The sequence below is a fragment of the Anguilla rostrata genome, chromosome 9, assembly GCF_018555375.3.
Source record: "Anguilla rostrata isolate EN2019 chromosome 9, ASM1855537v3, whole genome shotgun sequence".
Taxonomy (NCBI): Eukaryota; Metazoa; Chordata; class Actinopteri; order Anguilliformes; family Anguillidae; genus Anguilla; species Anguilla rostrata.
Window position 1 is genome coordinate 45,980,756 of NC_057941.1, and position 13,642 is coordinate 45,994,397.

At 46.8% G+C, this 13,642-nt stretch overlaps 1 protein-coding gene and 1 long non-coding RNA gene across 3 annotated transcripts in view; one reads left to right on the forward strand and one right to left on the reverse strand.

Annotated features, from left to right (window-relative positions):
• LOC135263956 (tyrosine-protein kinase receptor UFO) overlaps positions 1-13,642 on the forward strand; it is a 39,151-nt gene that overhangs the window by 13,816 nt on the left and 11,693 nt on the right. For both annotated transcript variants that reach the window (XM_064352487.1, XM_064352488.1), the window contains exons 6-11: positions 57-172; positions 3,355-3,550; positions 11,081-11,220; positions 11,570-11,714; positions 12,292-12,312; positions 13,622-13,642. The exon at positions 13,622-13,642 is cut by the window's right edge and continues 109 nt beyond it. In XM_064352487.1, the coding sequence (XP_064208557.1) occupies positions 57-172; positions 3,355-3,550; positions 11,081-11,220; positions 11,570-11,714; positions 12,292-12,312; positions 13,622-13,642 (639 nt within the window). The remainder of the gene's footprint in view (positions 1-56; positions 173-3,354; positions 3,551-11,080; positions 11,221-11,569; positions 11,715-12,291; positions 12,313-13,621) is intronic.
• Positions 13,081-13,642, reverse strand: part of LOC135263957 (uncharacterized) — a 3,591-nt gene continuing 3,029 nt past the window's right edge. The window contains exon 2 of the long non-coding RNA XR_010332566.1: positions 13,081-13,642. This exon is cut by the window's right edge and continues 276 nt beyond it. This is a non-coding gene — a long non-coding RNA (uncharacterized LOC135263957).

Genomic DNA, 13,642 nt, shown 5'->3' on the forward strand with positions numbered 1-13,642 from the left:
GTGCTATAAATATAAAGGATTTGACATTTTTGACTCCCTGTCTTCCTCTGTTGTAGTCATCCCAGACCAGCCGAAGGCAGTGCAGGCCGTGGAGGTCACCAACGCCAGTCTGCGCATCATCTGGGAGCCCGGCTTTGCAGGGGTGTACCCCATCAGAGTGTGCTCCATCCAGGTAAGACACGCCAGGAAAGTCCCAGGCTTAGGGGAGTAGACTGGGCCGAGCCCAAGGAAAGTACCTTCATCTTCAGGTTTCCACGACAGTTGCACCTGTCAAGGCCCTTTATTTAATCACATACACAGAAAGTGACAGGAATGGGTCAGCTAAACTTTAGTACTGTCATTGCCTGAAATCCTTTCTTTCATGAAAATTCTTCCTTACTTGTTTCCTTTTGTGCCCCTCTTCTCTCTTTAAGTACAGCCCACTCCCTCCCTCTCTCTTTACTCCTCACTCATGTTCTCACTCTCCCTCTCTCCCTCCATCTGCCCATTTCTTACTTTCCCCTCATGCTCTCTGTCCTTCTTTCTCTCTGTTTCTCTTGCTGTTTCTCCGACTCTTGGTATGTCTCTCTCCATGACACCCAGTGACAGTGCTGTGGATCGAATTTCACTCTGGGAAAGTTGCCTCTTAGACTTAACCTCAGTGTCACCGCACCCACGCCCCCCCCCCCCCCAACCCAGCCCCCCCCCCCCCCACCATGTCTCGCTACGATGAACCAGCTCGACACGCCCTCTGCGATTTGCCACCTGAAACCCTCCCTCCCGTGGTCGGCCCCACCCCTGAAGGTCTGTTTCTAATAAACTCCGCGCTTACCCCGCCTGCCCCCCTCCCCCACGTCCCGCGCCCCTCGTACCGAACCCCACAGAGTTCACATCCCCAGCTCTCAAACAGGCCTGCTGGAAAGGAGGGGGGGGGGGGACCCGCGTCTCCAAACGACAAAGGCAATCAAAAGACACAGCGCATGAACTCTGGTTCTGTTGCGCTAGCTCCTAAGCTCTGTAAGAGGAGACGCTAGTTAGCGGTAGCGCGGTCTGGCATTCTCATGCAGGGCTAAGCAGGCAAAAAGGCTGAAGCTACGCTCAGACAGGGCTTAACTGAGGAAAGCTAAAGGGTGGAAACTGTGAGTAGAAATAACAAACAAGGGAAAGCAAGATGGAGGGAGAGCAGGGAGGGGACAGCAGGTATTGGGTGAGTCAGAAAGCACGGGAGTGGCTCACACAGCTGAACCGCCGGCGCTCCTGCAGCTTGCTGGGGGGACGTGCGGATGCTGGTTCAGTGTGACTGTGCTCAGGTATTACCCAGCACTGCAGGCTCACCCAGCCAGAACACACACACACACACTCACACACCTACACTCACACACACACACACACCTACACTCACACACACACCTGCACTCACAAATAAACACACACACACGTTCACACACACACACACACACACACACACACACACCTACACTCACACACACTCACACACTCATACACACGCACACACACACACGCACACACACAACTCACACACACTCACACGCGCACACACACACTCATACACACACACACACACACACACACACACATATGCTCACACACACTCACACACAGACATATGCTCACACACACTCAGACACACACACACATACGCTCATACACACTCTCACACACACATGCACACACACATACGCTCACACACACTCATACACACACACACACACACACACACACATACACATACATACTCACATCACACACATATGCACTCACGCATGCGCACACATACACATGTAGTCATGCAAACACACACACACAAATACACTCACACATTGTTCCTGTGCTATTTTTGAGTACTTAGGGAAGTTACGTTTTTTCCCCTGCTGGACTGAACTGCACGCATCCACTCGAATGCGAAGGTATTGAGAGAACTGAAGGTGTCCTAACAGGGGAAGCGAAACAGAAGAATGACGAGGTGCTACGGAATTCGAAGAAAAAGTGCATGGTGGGGAACCCCTTCGTCCCTCCCCCATCCTTCTCTCCATCTCTGTGGGTCAGAACATCCTGCCTCTGCTGGGCCCTGGGTGAAAAGAGAAAGAAAGATTATCAGAAAAGAGAAGTGAAACCGATCGCTTCTACAGGGGTTAAGTCTCAGAGTCAGTGATTGGGAGGTCACTGAGGGAACAATGATCACAGTTACCACAGCACGGGCCACAGCCTGTCAGTCATTCTACCAGTGAATCCTCACCATTTCCCTCTATGTGGCTACTTCCACTCCCAAAGCTCACTCTATCTCTCTTTTTCTTTCTGCCTTTTCCTCTTTCTCTCGTTCTCATTTTCTCATGTCTTTCTCTGTTCCCTCTTCTCCTTCCCCACCACCCGTTTTCTCTCTTCTTTCAGCTACTTTGTTTTGTTTTTACGAATCATTTTGAATTGCCATTGTAAGCGGACATGGAACAACTCCCCCACTCCACCCCATTCTACCTCTGGTCAAGGTCACCAAAAATGGTGGATTAGTCCTAGATTATGCTTAATCAGGGTCAGTGATCTTTTCCTTGTATATCACAGACACGCTCACAGGCACAGATTATATTGACTGCCTTTTGTTTGCGTTGTGAATCTGATCAGCTTTGCTCATGCTGTAATGGACAACTATGGTTGATCTCTGAAACTAATACCTACTACAGAAATGAGTCCTGCTTTTACTTTTATAGTAGGCACAGCCTTACAAAAATTGAATATATTAAAATATATTATGCTGAACATACATGTGCCATATTTAAAATATATATTTTACAGCAGTATATTTTATACTGCAATGTCTGCTAACAACAAAAATGTGTAATGTCTATATATATGAAATTAATTCCATTTCTGTATAGGTATCTAATTGGAGGATAACATAAGCATTATATTTCCCAATATTATAAAGCTATTAATAAGCACGTACCAGTGGTTGATGGTTCCTGAGAAGCTTAATGCTATAGTGTTCTGTATGCCTCTTAACATACCAAACTTACAAAGAGGTAAATGCATTTCTGCTTTCAGGTCCTTACTAAAGCTAGGCAAGAATGTTAATTGGATAAAATCTTCTCATTATTATTTTTAAGTAGCAAAAATGTTTTGCATATAGTACTACTGTCTTCAGAACCTCTACATTACTACAGAAACTGGTTTGATTTGAAAAAGAGAACATAAACTTAATTTATCAACCTTTAATGTAGCAGTTGCATAAACTTATTAATTATCTTTGGCAAAAATCACAATTACCTGTTGTCAAAAATAGAAAACGGGGAGATGTGTTACATTTATTATTAAAAATAACAGCAAATGTGTCGTCTTCACATTTTTATCCCTTTGGTGCAGGCCACGCCCTCCAATGCTGACCTCAGCATGGTATCCAGTCACATGATCCACAACCAGAACATCAACGTGCCGCCCGCCAGCCACCTGATCCCGGACCTGGAGCCCTTCAGCTCTTACCACGTGCGGGTGGCCTGCCGCAGCAGCCAGGGCGCCTCCTCCTGGACACCCTGGGTACTGCTGCACACCGCCGAAGGAGGTAGGCCCCACTCACATTCACCTCCTCCATTTCGACGCAGAAAGGCTGTGGCGTCTCCTCACCGGAACTGTTTGCAATGAATTACGGTCCGTTAACACTTCCTTGTTGGCATTTAGCATTAGCTTGTGTTAAAACTGAAGTATCATCAATGTCTCTCGTCTCAAGATGGGCCAATCTTTCCGGCTGGGCCTGTCTGTAGTGGTGGCTTGAGTTTCTAATTATAAGTTGTTATTTTATGGCCGAATGCAGTGAGCTGGGACCTGTTCATTTAGAAAAGAACATTGTGCCCCGAGGTTTCTGTCTGGTTAAGTGCACACGTCGAGCAAATTTTTTTGCACACTCGATCGCCAATCTCGTTTTGACTTGGTCCGCACAGGAAAGGAGCGCAGATGGCAGAACTTTCTGGTGCCATTTTGGCTCTGTGCTTGAAGGGAACAGAGAGAGGGGTTAAGCAGAGCTAAAGCACCTACTCTACAGGCAGGGGGAGAGAGAGGGGGAGGGTCTGGTGAAAGGGGCGCTGAGCAGGAGGGGCGGGAAACCGAGCGGCTTCCCGGAGTGCGTTGGCGAGGCTGGCACGCCGTTTGGCGTCCCATCCGGAGCGCCGCGCCGCGTCTTGCATTGGGTCCGGGGGGGGGGGGGGGGGGGGCCGGTTTCCGTGCCAACTCATGCTTTCCATGACCTGGGACTGAGCCACGTTTGTGGGGAACGGGAATAAACCGAGCAGAAAAAAATGAAAAGAAGAAAGAAAGAGAGAAGAGAGGCTGAGGAAGAAGTGGGGAAAAGTGCAGGCGGTGGGGTTAGGAGGGAGGGAGAAGTTCCATGTCTGCTTGCACCACCGCCATTTCCTAATGTTTTTTTTTAACGGAACAGAGTAACTGAGGAAGAAGAGACCAAAGTGAGGTGGAAAAGGAGGAGAGGAGGTAGAGAAAGGAGAGCGAGAGGGGCTTCAGAGGGAAAAAGAGAGAGAGAAAGAGAAATACGGCAGGGGACAGCTTTGGCAGGTCTTACGCCCCACGCCACTGGCCTCCAGCGTAGTTTGGATAAGAAAATGAGGTAGGGAAGAAGGGATGGGAGGGGAGATGTTTAGGCAATGAGAAAGAGAGAGAGCTGGGGGGATGGAAAGAGTGAGAAGCAGAGACAGAGAGAGGGAGAGAGAGAGAGGGAGAAAAAGAGAGAAAAACAGAGAGAGAGAGAGTTGGAAGGGTGGAATAATGAAATATTGATGACTGCTGAGCCATATTTTCCATGTACGTGTTGCTGTGGTCACACAGACACACTGCACTTTGACTGAGCCTCTGCATGTTTGTCATGCCCCTTAGTCTGCAATATCCCTGTAGACTGACTCCCAGATGTGTGTGTGTGTGTGTGTGTGTGTGAGAGAGAGAGAGAGAGAGAGTGTGTGTGTGTGTATGTTTGTGTGTCTGTGTGTGTGTGTGTCTGTGTTTTGTATATGTGTGTGTGTGAGCGCATGTGTGTGTATGTGCGTACGTGTGTGTGTTTGTGTGCGTGTGTGTGTATCTGTGTATATGTATGTGTGTGTGTGTGTGTGTGTGTGTGTGTGTATACACAGTCCCTCAGTTCCCAATGGGAAATCACTGATGTCACAGTTAGACACAGTTATCTGATTTTACCAGTGCATTTTGGGTAAAGAGCTAAGCTAAGATTTCACCCTGCAGGGCTTCTGCTACCAAAAAACTGTCACTCATGTGTCAGACACTGAACGCTCGGAAGAAAAAAGATAAAAGCCACCCGTCATTGGGATAGACCAGAAAATGTGTTTTGGATTATGGTTTATTATTACAAAGAGGCCTGCGATGCAGAATTTAACCACTAATCGAATGAACCTGCCTATGACAAACTGTGCCTTATTACTAGCTGACTATGAACGGTATCTGTTTCCATTTGACTAGTCAGCACTTCCCTGACAGATGTGTGCTGTGTGATATCTGTGGGACCTGCTTACGCAGTACATTCAGGGCGACAGTGAAATAAGCCCTGACAGTTAAATTATGATTTATTAAATTACATGCTAATGACAGCGGCAATAAGGAATCTGGGAGAGATGCAAGTTCCACTAATCTGATACTACAACTGCTTTAAACCTAGAGTTGTATGTACGGTAATGACGTGAATGCATTATCAAGTTAGCAATCAGGTGTTGGTGTACGTTAAAGGAAATAAATCACGCTTTGTTCCGTGTATTTTATATCGATCGCTTCCAATACGGTTTTGGTTATTAATGATTTTCATTTGTCATGCATTCATACATTCAACTGTCAAATATATTCATATTTGCTAATATCAAAACGTAATAACACATGTTTTAACAATAACTGAAGTTATGTTAATTGAGATTGATTACTTAGATAATTCTAAATCAAAATTTTTCATTCATTATTGTTTTTAACATACTCTAAAAGGAAAATGTCATTTTTGTTTTTGATTTAGATAGTGCTAAAATGTTGTAGTTTTAGAGAGGGATAGTTTTTCAATAAAATTCTAAGAGCACTCAAACATTTTAAATCTTTATCTTAAAACAGTTATTATCATATTATAATCATAATAAATGTGTTATATGTACAGCAGCTTACAGTGTAGTAGGGTAATTTTGGACATGGTTTTGAAATTCTAATTTTCTGTCATAAAAAACACAAGGGTACAATTTCACGATGAAGGATAATTTAAAACATTGCCTGTCCACCACGACGGCTTAAATTTTCAGAAACCCGCTACGTTGGCCCAGTACTCCTCCGTTTTGTTTGAAAGCGTCCATTTTGAAACGCCTTCATCTGAATCACATCTCACACCGAAAGTTAGGGAAATCAGAAATGTACCGCTGACTGCTACATCCTCTAATAAAAGTCTTACGTACACTTTTTATCCTCAAATGTAGACTGGCAGAGGGAAGCGAAAGGCGGGAAACGTGCGTGAGGAGCGAATGAGGAAGTGAATGAGGAAACTGGCGGGGGGGGGGGGGGGTTGTGAGATGTGTGTGCGAACGCGTGTGTCCAGCGAGCGGAGGACGCCGGTACAGGACGAGAGCCCCAGAAGCGGTTTCATTCACAGTGTGATCTAATCTGCCTTTACCGTGTCAGTCTGCGCCAGACCTGGGTCAAATACGTGTTTGCTTTGGACTCAAATACTCTTCTGTGCTCTGTTGATCTTGCCTGGTGTAATTGAGCCTGCCAATATGACCAGAAGGCGGGGTTTGCTTACTTTTTGAGAGTATTTAATTGGTTCAAATACAACAGACAAGATCAGTAAAGCGTAGAAAAGTATTTGAATCCAAAACAAATACGTAGTTGACCCAGGTCTGGTCTGTCCACAAACAGACAGGTCTCTCTCTGTCAGATTAGCACTTTCCTGTTGGAGTTTATCACTTCTGATAGGTTCCCAGTTTTGTTTAGTATACATATATATATTATATGTAGTGTACAGTGTTTTCATTTCTGCCATTACTGCAGGACGGGAGTGTGGCACAGTGGGTAAGGAACTGGGCCTGTAACCGAAAGGTCGCAGGTTCAATTCTCGGGTAAGGACACTGCTGTTGTACCCTTGAGCAAGGTACTTAACCTGCATTGCTTCAGTATATATCCAGCTGTATACATGGATACAATGTAAAGTGCTATGTAAAAAAGTTGTGTAAGTCGCTCTGGATAAGAGCGTCTGCTAAATGCCTGTAATGTAATGTACTGTGTCTGTAGTTTGCATGCCTTGTGGCTAGCCCCTCTGTAGTGTGTCTCAGTATAACACCTCTAGTGTCTGTGGCAAAGATGTCACATTCCTATGCTAAATGGCTGCGAGGGTTCCCAGGGAGGGACAAGACCATTTGTCTCCGGCCCGCCACTTAACTCAACCTTTTGATATGTATGACTGCAAACTGTATATCCAGACACCACAGCGTGATGGGCAGAGATTCTCTCGAATGTGCTGGGTCTGTCTCTCCCTTGCGCATCGAATTGAACATCAAATCCTCAGAGGAAACTTTGTCAGCGTGTTCTTCATCGTCCTGCATTTGACTCCACGAATAAGGGCAGAATATCCTAACACTTCCTACAGCTTTAATATCCCTGACAGTGACCCGCTGTGCCTTGTTCACTATCTCAAATACAGAACACCCTGGCCCTCTGTAGATTAGCTCATTCAGAAGTGGCCATGTCTCTCAGTTTAAGTCAGAATGGCTTGTTTCATTGCTCTTTTGCGCTCCTCCTCTCTAGATCACAGCCCTCTACCTCTCTTTTTTCCCTTCTTCTGTCCTGGATATTCCACAAATCCTAAAGCATGGGCCTTGGAATGTGTTTCCTGTTGCCCCAATATAGCACCCCCCCCCCCCAATCCCCTGGACATCCCACCTCCATCCGATGCGACTCGCCGTCCCTCACAACACATCCCCTCCTCTCTCTCTCTCCCACCTCTCGTCTTTTCGTCTCTCTCTGCATCCCCTCATCTGTTTTCCGGCTCGCTGTCCCTCCCTCTCCCGACCCCAGATGACCTCCGATTTCACCCTCTTTCCGAAAAAAGAGAGGGAACAGAGCCGAGCACTGTGGGAAAAGATAGCGCCGGCCTGAGAGAGGGAAAGCTGGCCTGGGATGACAGGGTTTCAAACGGATGGTTGGCGGGGTGGGGGGTGGTTGAAAAGGGTTAAAAAACAAAATATCCCTTTAAAAAATTATTTTTGCTAAATTCCCAGACTCCACTGTCCCAGAGGGAGGGGGAGGGACACACCCCTAAGCCCGCCCCTCGTCCCACAGCGAAAGCCTCAAATTCCCAACGACACAGCAGCCCCAAAGCCTCCCAAAATCCTCTTTCCTCTTCTGGCCGAGGTTATAAATACTTCTGCTGTATGATTACAACATCAGAAGAGCCAACCCTTTACTTCACTCTAATAAATCACTCTAATCAGTGCCTCAGCCCTGTCTTCATGCAGAACGCCTTGTTTTACACGCTTGTCCTGCTGTTTGGAAATGTGTTGTGCCACTGCAATTGTTTTATTGTGTGTACGTGTGTGTCTGTATGTGTGCGTATGTGTGTGTCCGTACCTGCTTTGGTATGCGTATTTATGGATGTGTGTCTGTACGTGTACAAGCATTAACTGCTCAACTGAACTGATGGAAGTGTGTCTCAATGTCCTTGTCCATTTGTGTGTTTGATGCAGTGGCATTTAGTATGAGTGTGAGAGAAATATTCATGTATTTCATGGGAACAAAACAGTAGTATTCACTTTCAAATAGTTTTTTCTTCAAATACAGTATTTTTTTTTCTTAAAATTGCAATTCAGCCCGAGCTGAAATTTAATATGTATTTTTGGCTGAGGTGGAAAGTCTCGGTTCAGTAAAAGTAAAAGTACTCCTCCGTAATTTGTTCCAGTCGACTGGATTTGCTAATTAGCACGATTCCTCAGCCGGGAGGGAGAACTAATGAGAGAAATCAGCTGGCTGAGTTCATGGGTGCAAGAGGCGCACGCCAGGACTTTTACTTTCTGGCCCCCTGGATTTTTACTTTCCACGTCGGATTTTAGGCGATCGTTTTCGGGGAAACTGCCGGTAAAGGCAAAAAGAAAAACGAAGAAGCTTACTGCCATCTGAATCCGGCTTCAGCACTTGCCCACGTGGTGGAATTGACTCAATCTCAAGCTCAAATGGAACATAAACACTGGAATGTATTTTTAGATTTTTAAAAAATACTGTTATTGTGTAGAAACAGTCTTTCCTGGCCTGTTTCAGGGGTGCTGTGATCTACCTTTCGCTAGCTTTTCGCTGTTCTGACAGAGCTCAGAGGCACTCTGAGCTTTTTTAAGCCATGAAACCAGCACTTTTTCCCCCTCAAACCAGCACTTTCCCCCGAAACCAGCACTTCCCGCCCCCCCTTCCCCCTACCCCCGTGCAAAATGCACCTCCTCCATTTCTAACCCCAAGTGTTTTTTTTTTTCCACCAATGCTTTCGTTCTCCAAAACTACGAACATAAATATGTCCTTTCCCCTCTGCCTTCCTTTGCCGAGCATCTCTGCTTCTGTTTGAACCATCAGTGGGGGAGGGTGACAGAAAGAAGGGGGGGGGGGGGATGGAGAGCGGTGCAGAGATGGAGGGATGGAGAGAGGGGGGGAGGGAGGGAGGGTAATTGTTTGTGTTTTTGTTGGCTGGGAGGGAGTCGGAGTCGGAGCCACATGTGGAAACGATCAGGGGAGAAACACTTCCTGATAACATCATCAGAGGGTTCAGGGCAGCGGCGAAACTGGGGAACAGCGACAGAATGAGCGAGCGGGCGAGGGAGAGAGAGAGAGAGAGAGAGAGAGGGAGAGCCAGGAATTTCTGACAGAAAGGAATCATGCCATTCCTCACAGAGCGACAGAGAGGCACAAACCGACTGCTGTGTTTTCACTTATTATTCACTAAGTGTGACCATTTGCACTCTCACAGGTAGGAGTGGTGGCCATAGCAACTCAACAATAGTAAGAAACACTTTGCTCAGATTTCTGCCGTCACTAAAATGCAGGGATTTCTAGCCGTGCGCTGAAGTCAACAAACGCCCACACGTTTTTGGCGTGATTATCATGGTGTTTTTTTTCTCGCAAATTTGCGTGGTGTGGTGCTGGTTTTCTGTTCTTCCTTTTCTTTTGCTGTCAGTGGTGTTTTTGGTCTTTGGTCTAGTGAGTGAACGAGTGAGTAAGTAAGTGTGTGTGTGTGAGAGAGAAAGAGAGGATGGAAGAAAGAGTGAGGGGGTGAGTGAGGGAGTGAGAAAGAGGTTGAGTGAGGGACAGACAGATAGAGAGAGAGAGAGAATGGAAGAAAGAGTGAGGGGGGAGTGAGGGAGTGAGAAAGAGGTTGAGTGAGGGACAGATAGAGAGAGAGAGTGGGAGAGAGATAGAGAGCGAGAGAGAGGATGGAAGAAAGAGTGAGGGGGTGAGTGAGGGAGTGAGAAAGAGGTTGAGTGAGGGACAGATAGAGAGAGAGGGTGGGAGAGAGAGAGAGAGAGAGAGATAGAGAGAGAGGGGTGAGTCAGTGAGAGAGCCCATGCAAACGTGTTGCTTGGATGCTCCGTGACGCAGTGAATTCTGTGGCCCCCAAACATTTCCACACTTCTGACTCACTGAGAGAGACTCATCAGATTCTCCGCATTTTCGGACGCCCCTCCTCCTGTTCCCCCGTCTCAGCCCCTCCAGCTGTCCCTTGCTGCCCCTCTATCTCCCCAAATCTCGGTCCTGTCACAGGCACATCCATCAGGCCTGCCCCCCCTCTGGGCCCCATTCGCCCGCATACCAAACCGGGACAGGCCGTGTTTTTTGTGCTCAAACTGTCTAATACCATGTTTGGGCTATTTCAGCAGCTAAAAATGACATACCTCGCTCTGCGGCCTCATGACAAGAGGGCCCAGTCCTGACACCAGAAGGTTGCAGGTTCAACTCCATATTCAGGTTTCTCTAAAGAGGAGAGATGTAAGGCAGAGTACAGGATTGTGCTGTTACATCAGGTTGTTAAACAGTGTTTTGTGCGTACCTACTGCTATATAACGGTTTCCGTGGTGTTTTTCAGTTCCAGAGTCGGCTCCGGAGAACATAAGTGCGGTGGCCAATGGGACGGAGGTGACAGTTAGCTGGACTCCGCCTTTAGGAAGACTCAACGGGCGCCTGCTTGGATACAAACTGGAATACAGCACCCCCAACATCACTCAGGTAACACACACATACTCACACACATACGCAGGCCTGCACATGCACTCACACACACACACATGCGTAAGCCTATACTGTTTTCATTTTGATATTCCAGTTACCTCACTGTTTTGGTTTGAACTCACTCTGTGAAAAGAGAATCATTCACATAGTGAATGATTCTGTATAGTATATCAATTATATGATGCTTCAGGGTACTGTGTTATGTCTTTTCCTGAAAGTTTGGTGAAGTTCAGTATTCACTGGCTTGCACAACTAAAATGGGCATATCTAGCTAGTGATTAGCATCCACAGGTTTTATTGCCAAAGGGGCAAATGTTTCAGAATCTCCTGTGTTTCTCTGACGCAGACTGTGCTGGATGCAGGGCCATCCACTGAGCTGTCCATCAACCTGTCTGAGCCCCTGTCCAATGTGACTCTCCGGGTTTGTGCTTACACGGGGGCGGGGCCAGGACCCTGGAGCCCCGCCCACATTCTCACTCTTGTACCGTCAGGTGAGTGTGGGGAGCGTGGATAGAGGAAGAGAGAATGAAGAAAACAGGGAATATGGAATGAGAGAGAGTGAGAGAAAGAGGGATATAAGCATGAAGTGGTTGGAAGGTGAGTGTAACAAGAGAGAGAAGAGTATGGGGTGCGAAGAGAATGAGTATGAGAGAGAAAGAGTGGAGCGTGAAAAAAGAGAAGATTGTTGAGAGATGGGGATGAGTGTAAAGAGAGAGGGATGAATATGGAAAGGGAGGGGATGAGTATGGAGTGACTAGGGGGAAGTGTAGAGAGAGAGAGGGAGAGAGTATATGAAGATGGAAAGGATTCTTGATGAGAGTGGAGAGATTTAGACAGAGAGAGATGGGCAATATGAGGAAAGAAAGCTTAGCATGAAGTGAGAGCAGGATGAGTGTGGAAAGAGAGAGAGGGAATATAAGGAAAGTGAGGGGATGGAGATGGGGGATGGAAAGGGGGATTAAAGGGGGGAAGTATGTGAGCGGTGGAAAGAAGGTTGTGTGGAGGAAAAGTAAAAAAGGTTTTAGCTCAGATTGCAACAATAATAGCCTGTTCTTTTCCATTCTACAGTGCCGGGGCCTCAGTCCAGAGGTACGAACGTAATGTATATACTCTAAATGCACACACACACACACACACTTACACACAAACGCACACACACATGCACACACACACTCTCACACACACACACAGACCCACACACACACACACGCACACACAGACCCACACGCACACATGTGAACGCTCAGTTTCAAAAGCTTGCTCAAGACTGACAGGGGAAGTGATCTGACACCAGATTTCTGGCTTCAAATGAAGTCCTTCTCATTTTTATTCTTGAAGAAGTGTCTCGGCGCATGTGACGTGCCTGAACGTTTCCTGAAATAAGACCAGGGAAACAGAGAAACCAGAGAAAGAACAGAGGGGAAGGAGGCAGTCATTTTTTTGGAAAAGACGTGTCATAAATATTTATACAAAACAGCAGTGGCACATCTCTGGCTGCTTAGTCTGAAGTCACTACTCAAAAAGCCAGAAGCAACATGGACTGCTACTGAAAACACTGTCGACCACCAAGAGTGAGGGGGCATGGGAGACAAGCAAAAAAGGAAAGAAAGAGGAGAGAAGAGTAAGAGAGAAAGTGAGGGAGAAATAGATAGAGGGAGAGAGTGAGTGGCAGCACTGAGAGGAGGAGAGACACAGAAAGAATGAGAGAGAGACACAGGAACTTCAGCGTGGAATTTGAGAAATAAGATCAGGATATAGATGAGGCTGAGAGGTCTTAATAAGGGATGGAGAGAGAGAGAGAGAGAGAGAGAGAGTGAATGAGTTAGTGTGTAATAGTGACACGCCCAACAGCACATCTGGACTACTGAGGTCATCCACTCCTTTAATACAATAATAACACAGAGATCGCAAAAACATATTACAGAAACTATATTTCTCTGCCACGTGCTAGTCTCATACATACATACGCACATGTGCACACACAGACACACACACACACACATACACGCGCACACATGCACACAAAAATGCATGTGCGCACACATGCACGCACACTCACACACACACAAACTGCCTTTTCTCCTCACTTCATCAGTCTTTCTTTGATTCATAAACTTTCCCTTTTGAGGAGTGCCGGTCCCTGTTCCTCTCCTGTGCTCACCCCGTGCACTCTGTGCTAACCTCTTCATCGCTAACACTTCTCTATAGCCTTTTCAATCCCTCCCCCCGTGTGACTGCAGTGACACACACACACACACACACCCTAAAGCTACCTCTCACACTTTCCCCTCCAACTGCAGTTAAACAGAGACTGGGTTTATTTCACCGCCACCCTCCCTCCCTCTCTCTCTCTCTCTCCCTCCCTCCATTCCTCCTCCTCCTCCTCCCTCTCTCCCAGGCATCTCCACCCTTCAGCTGT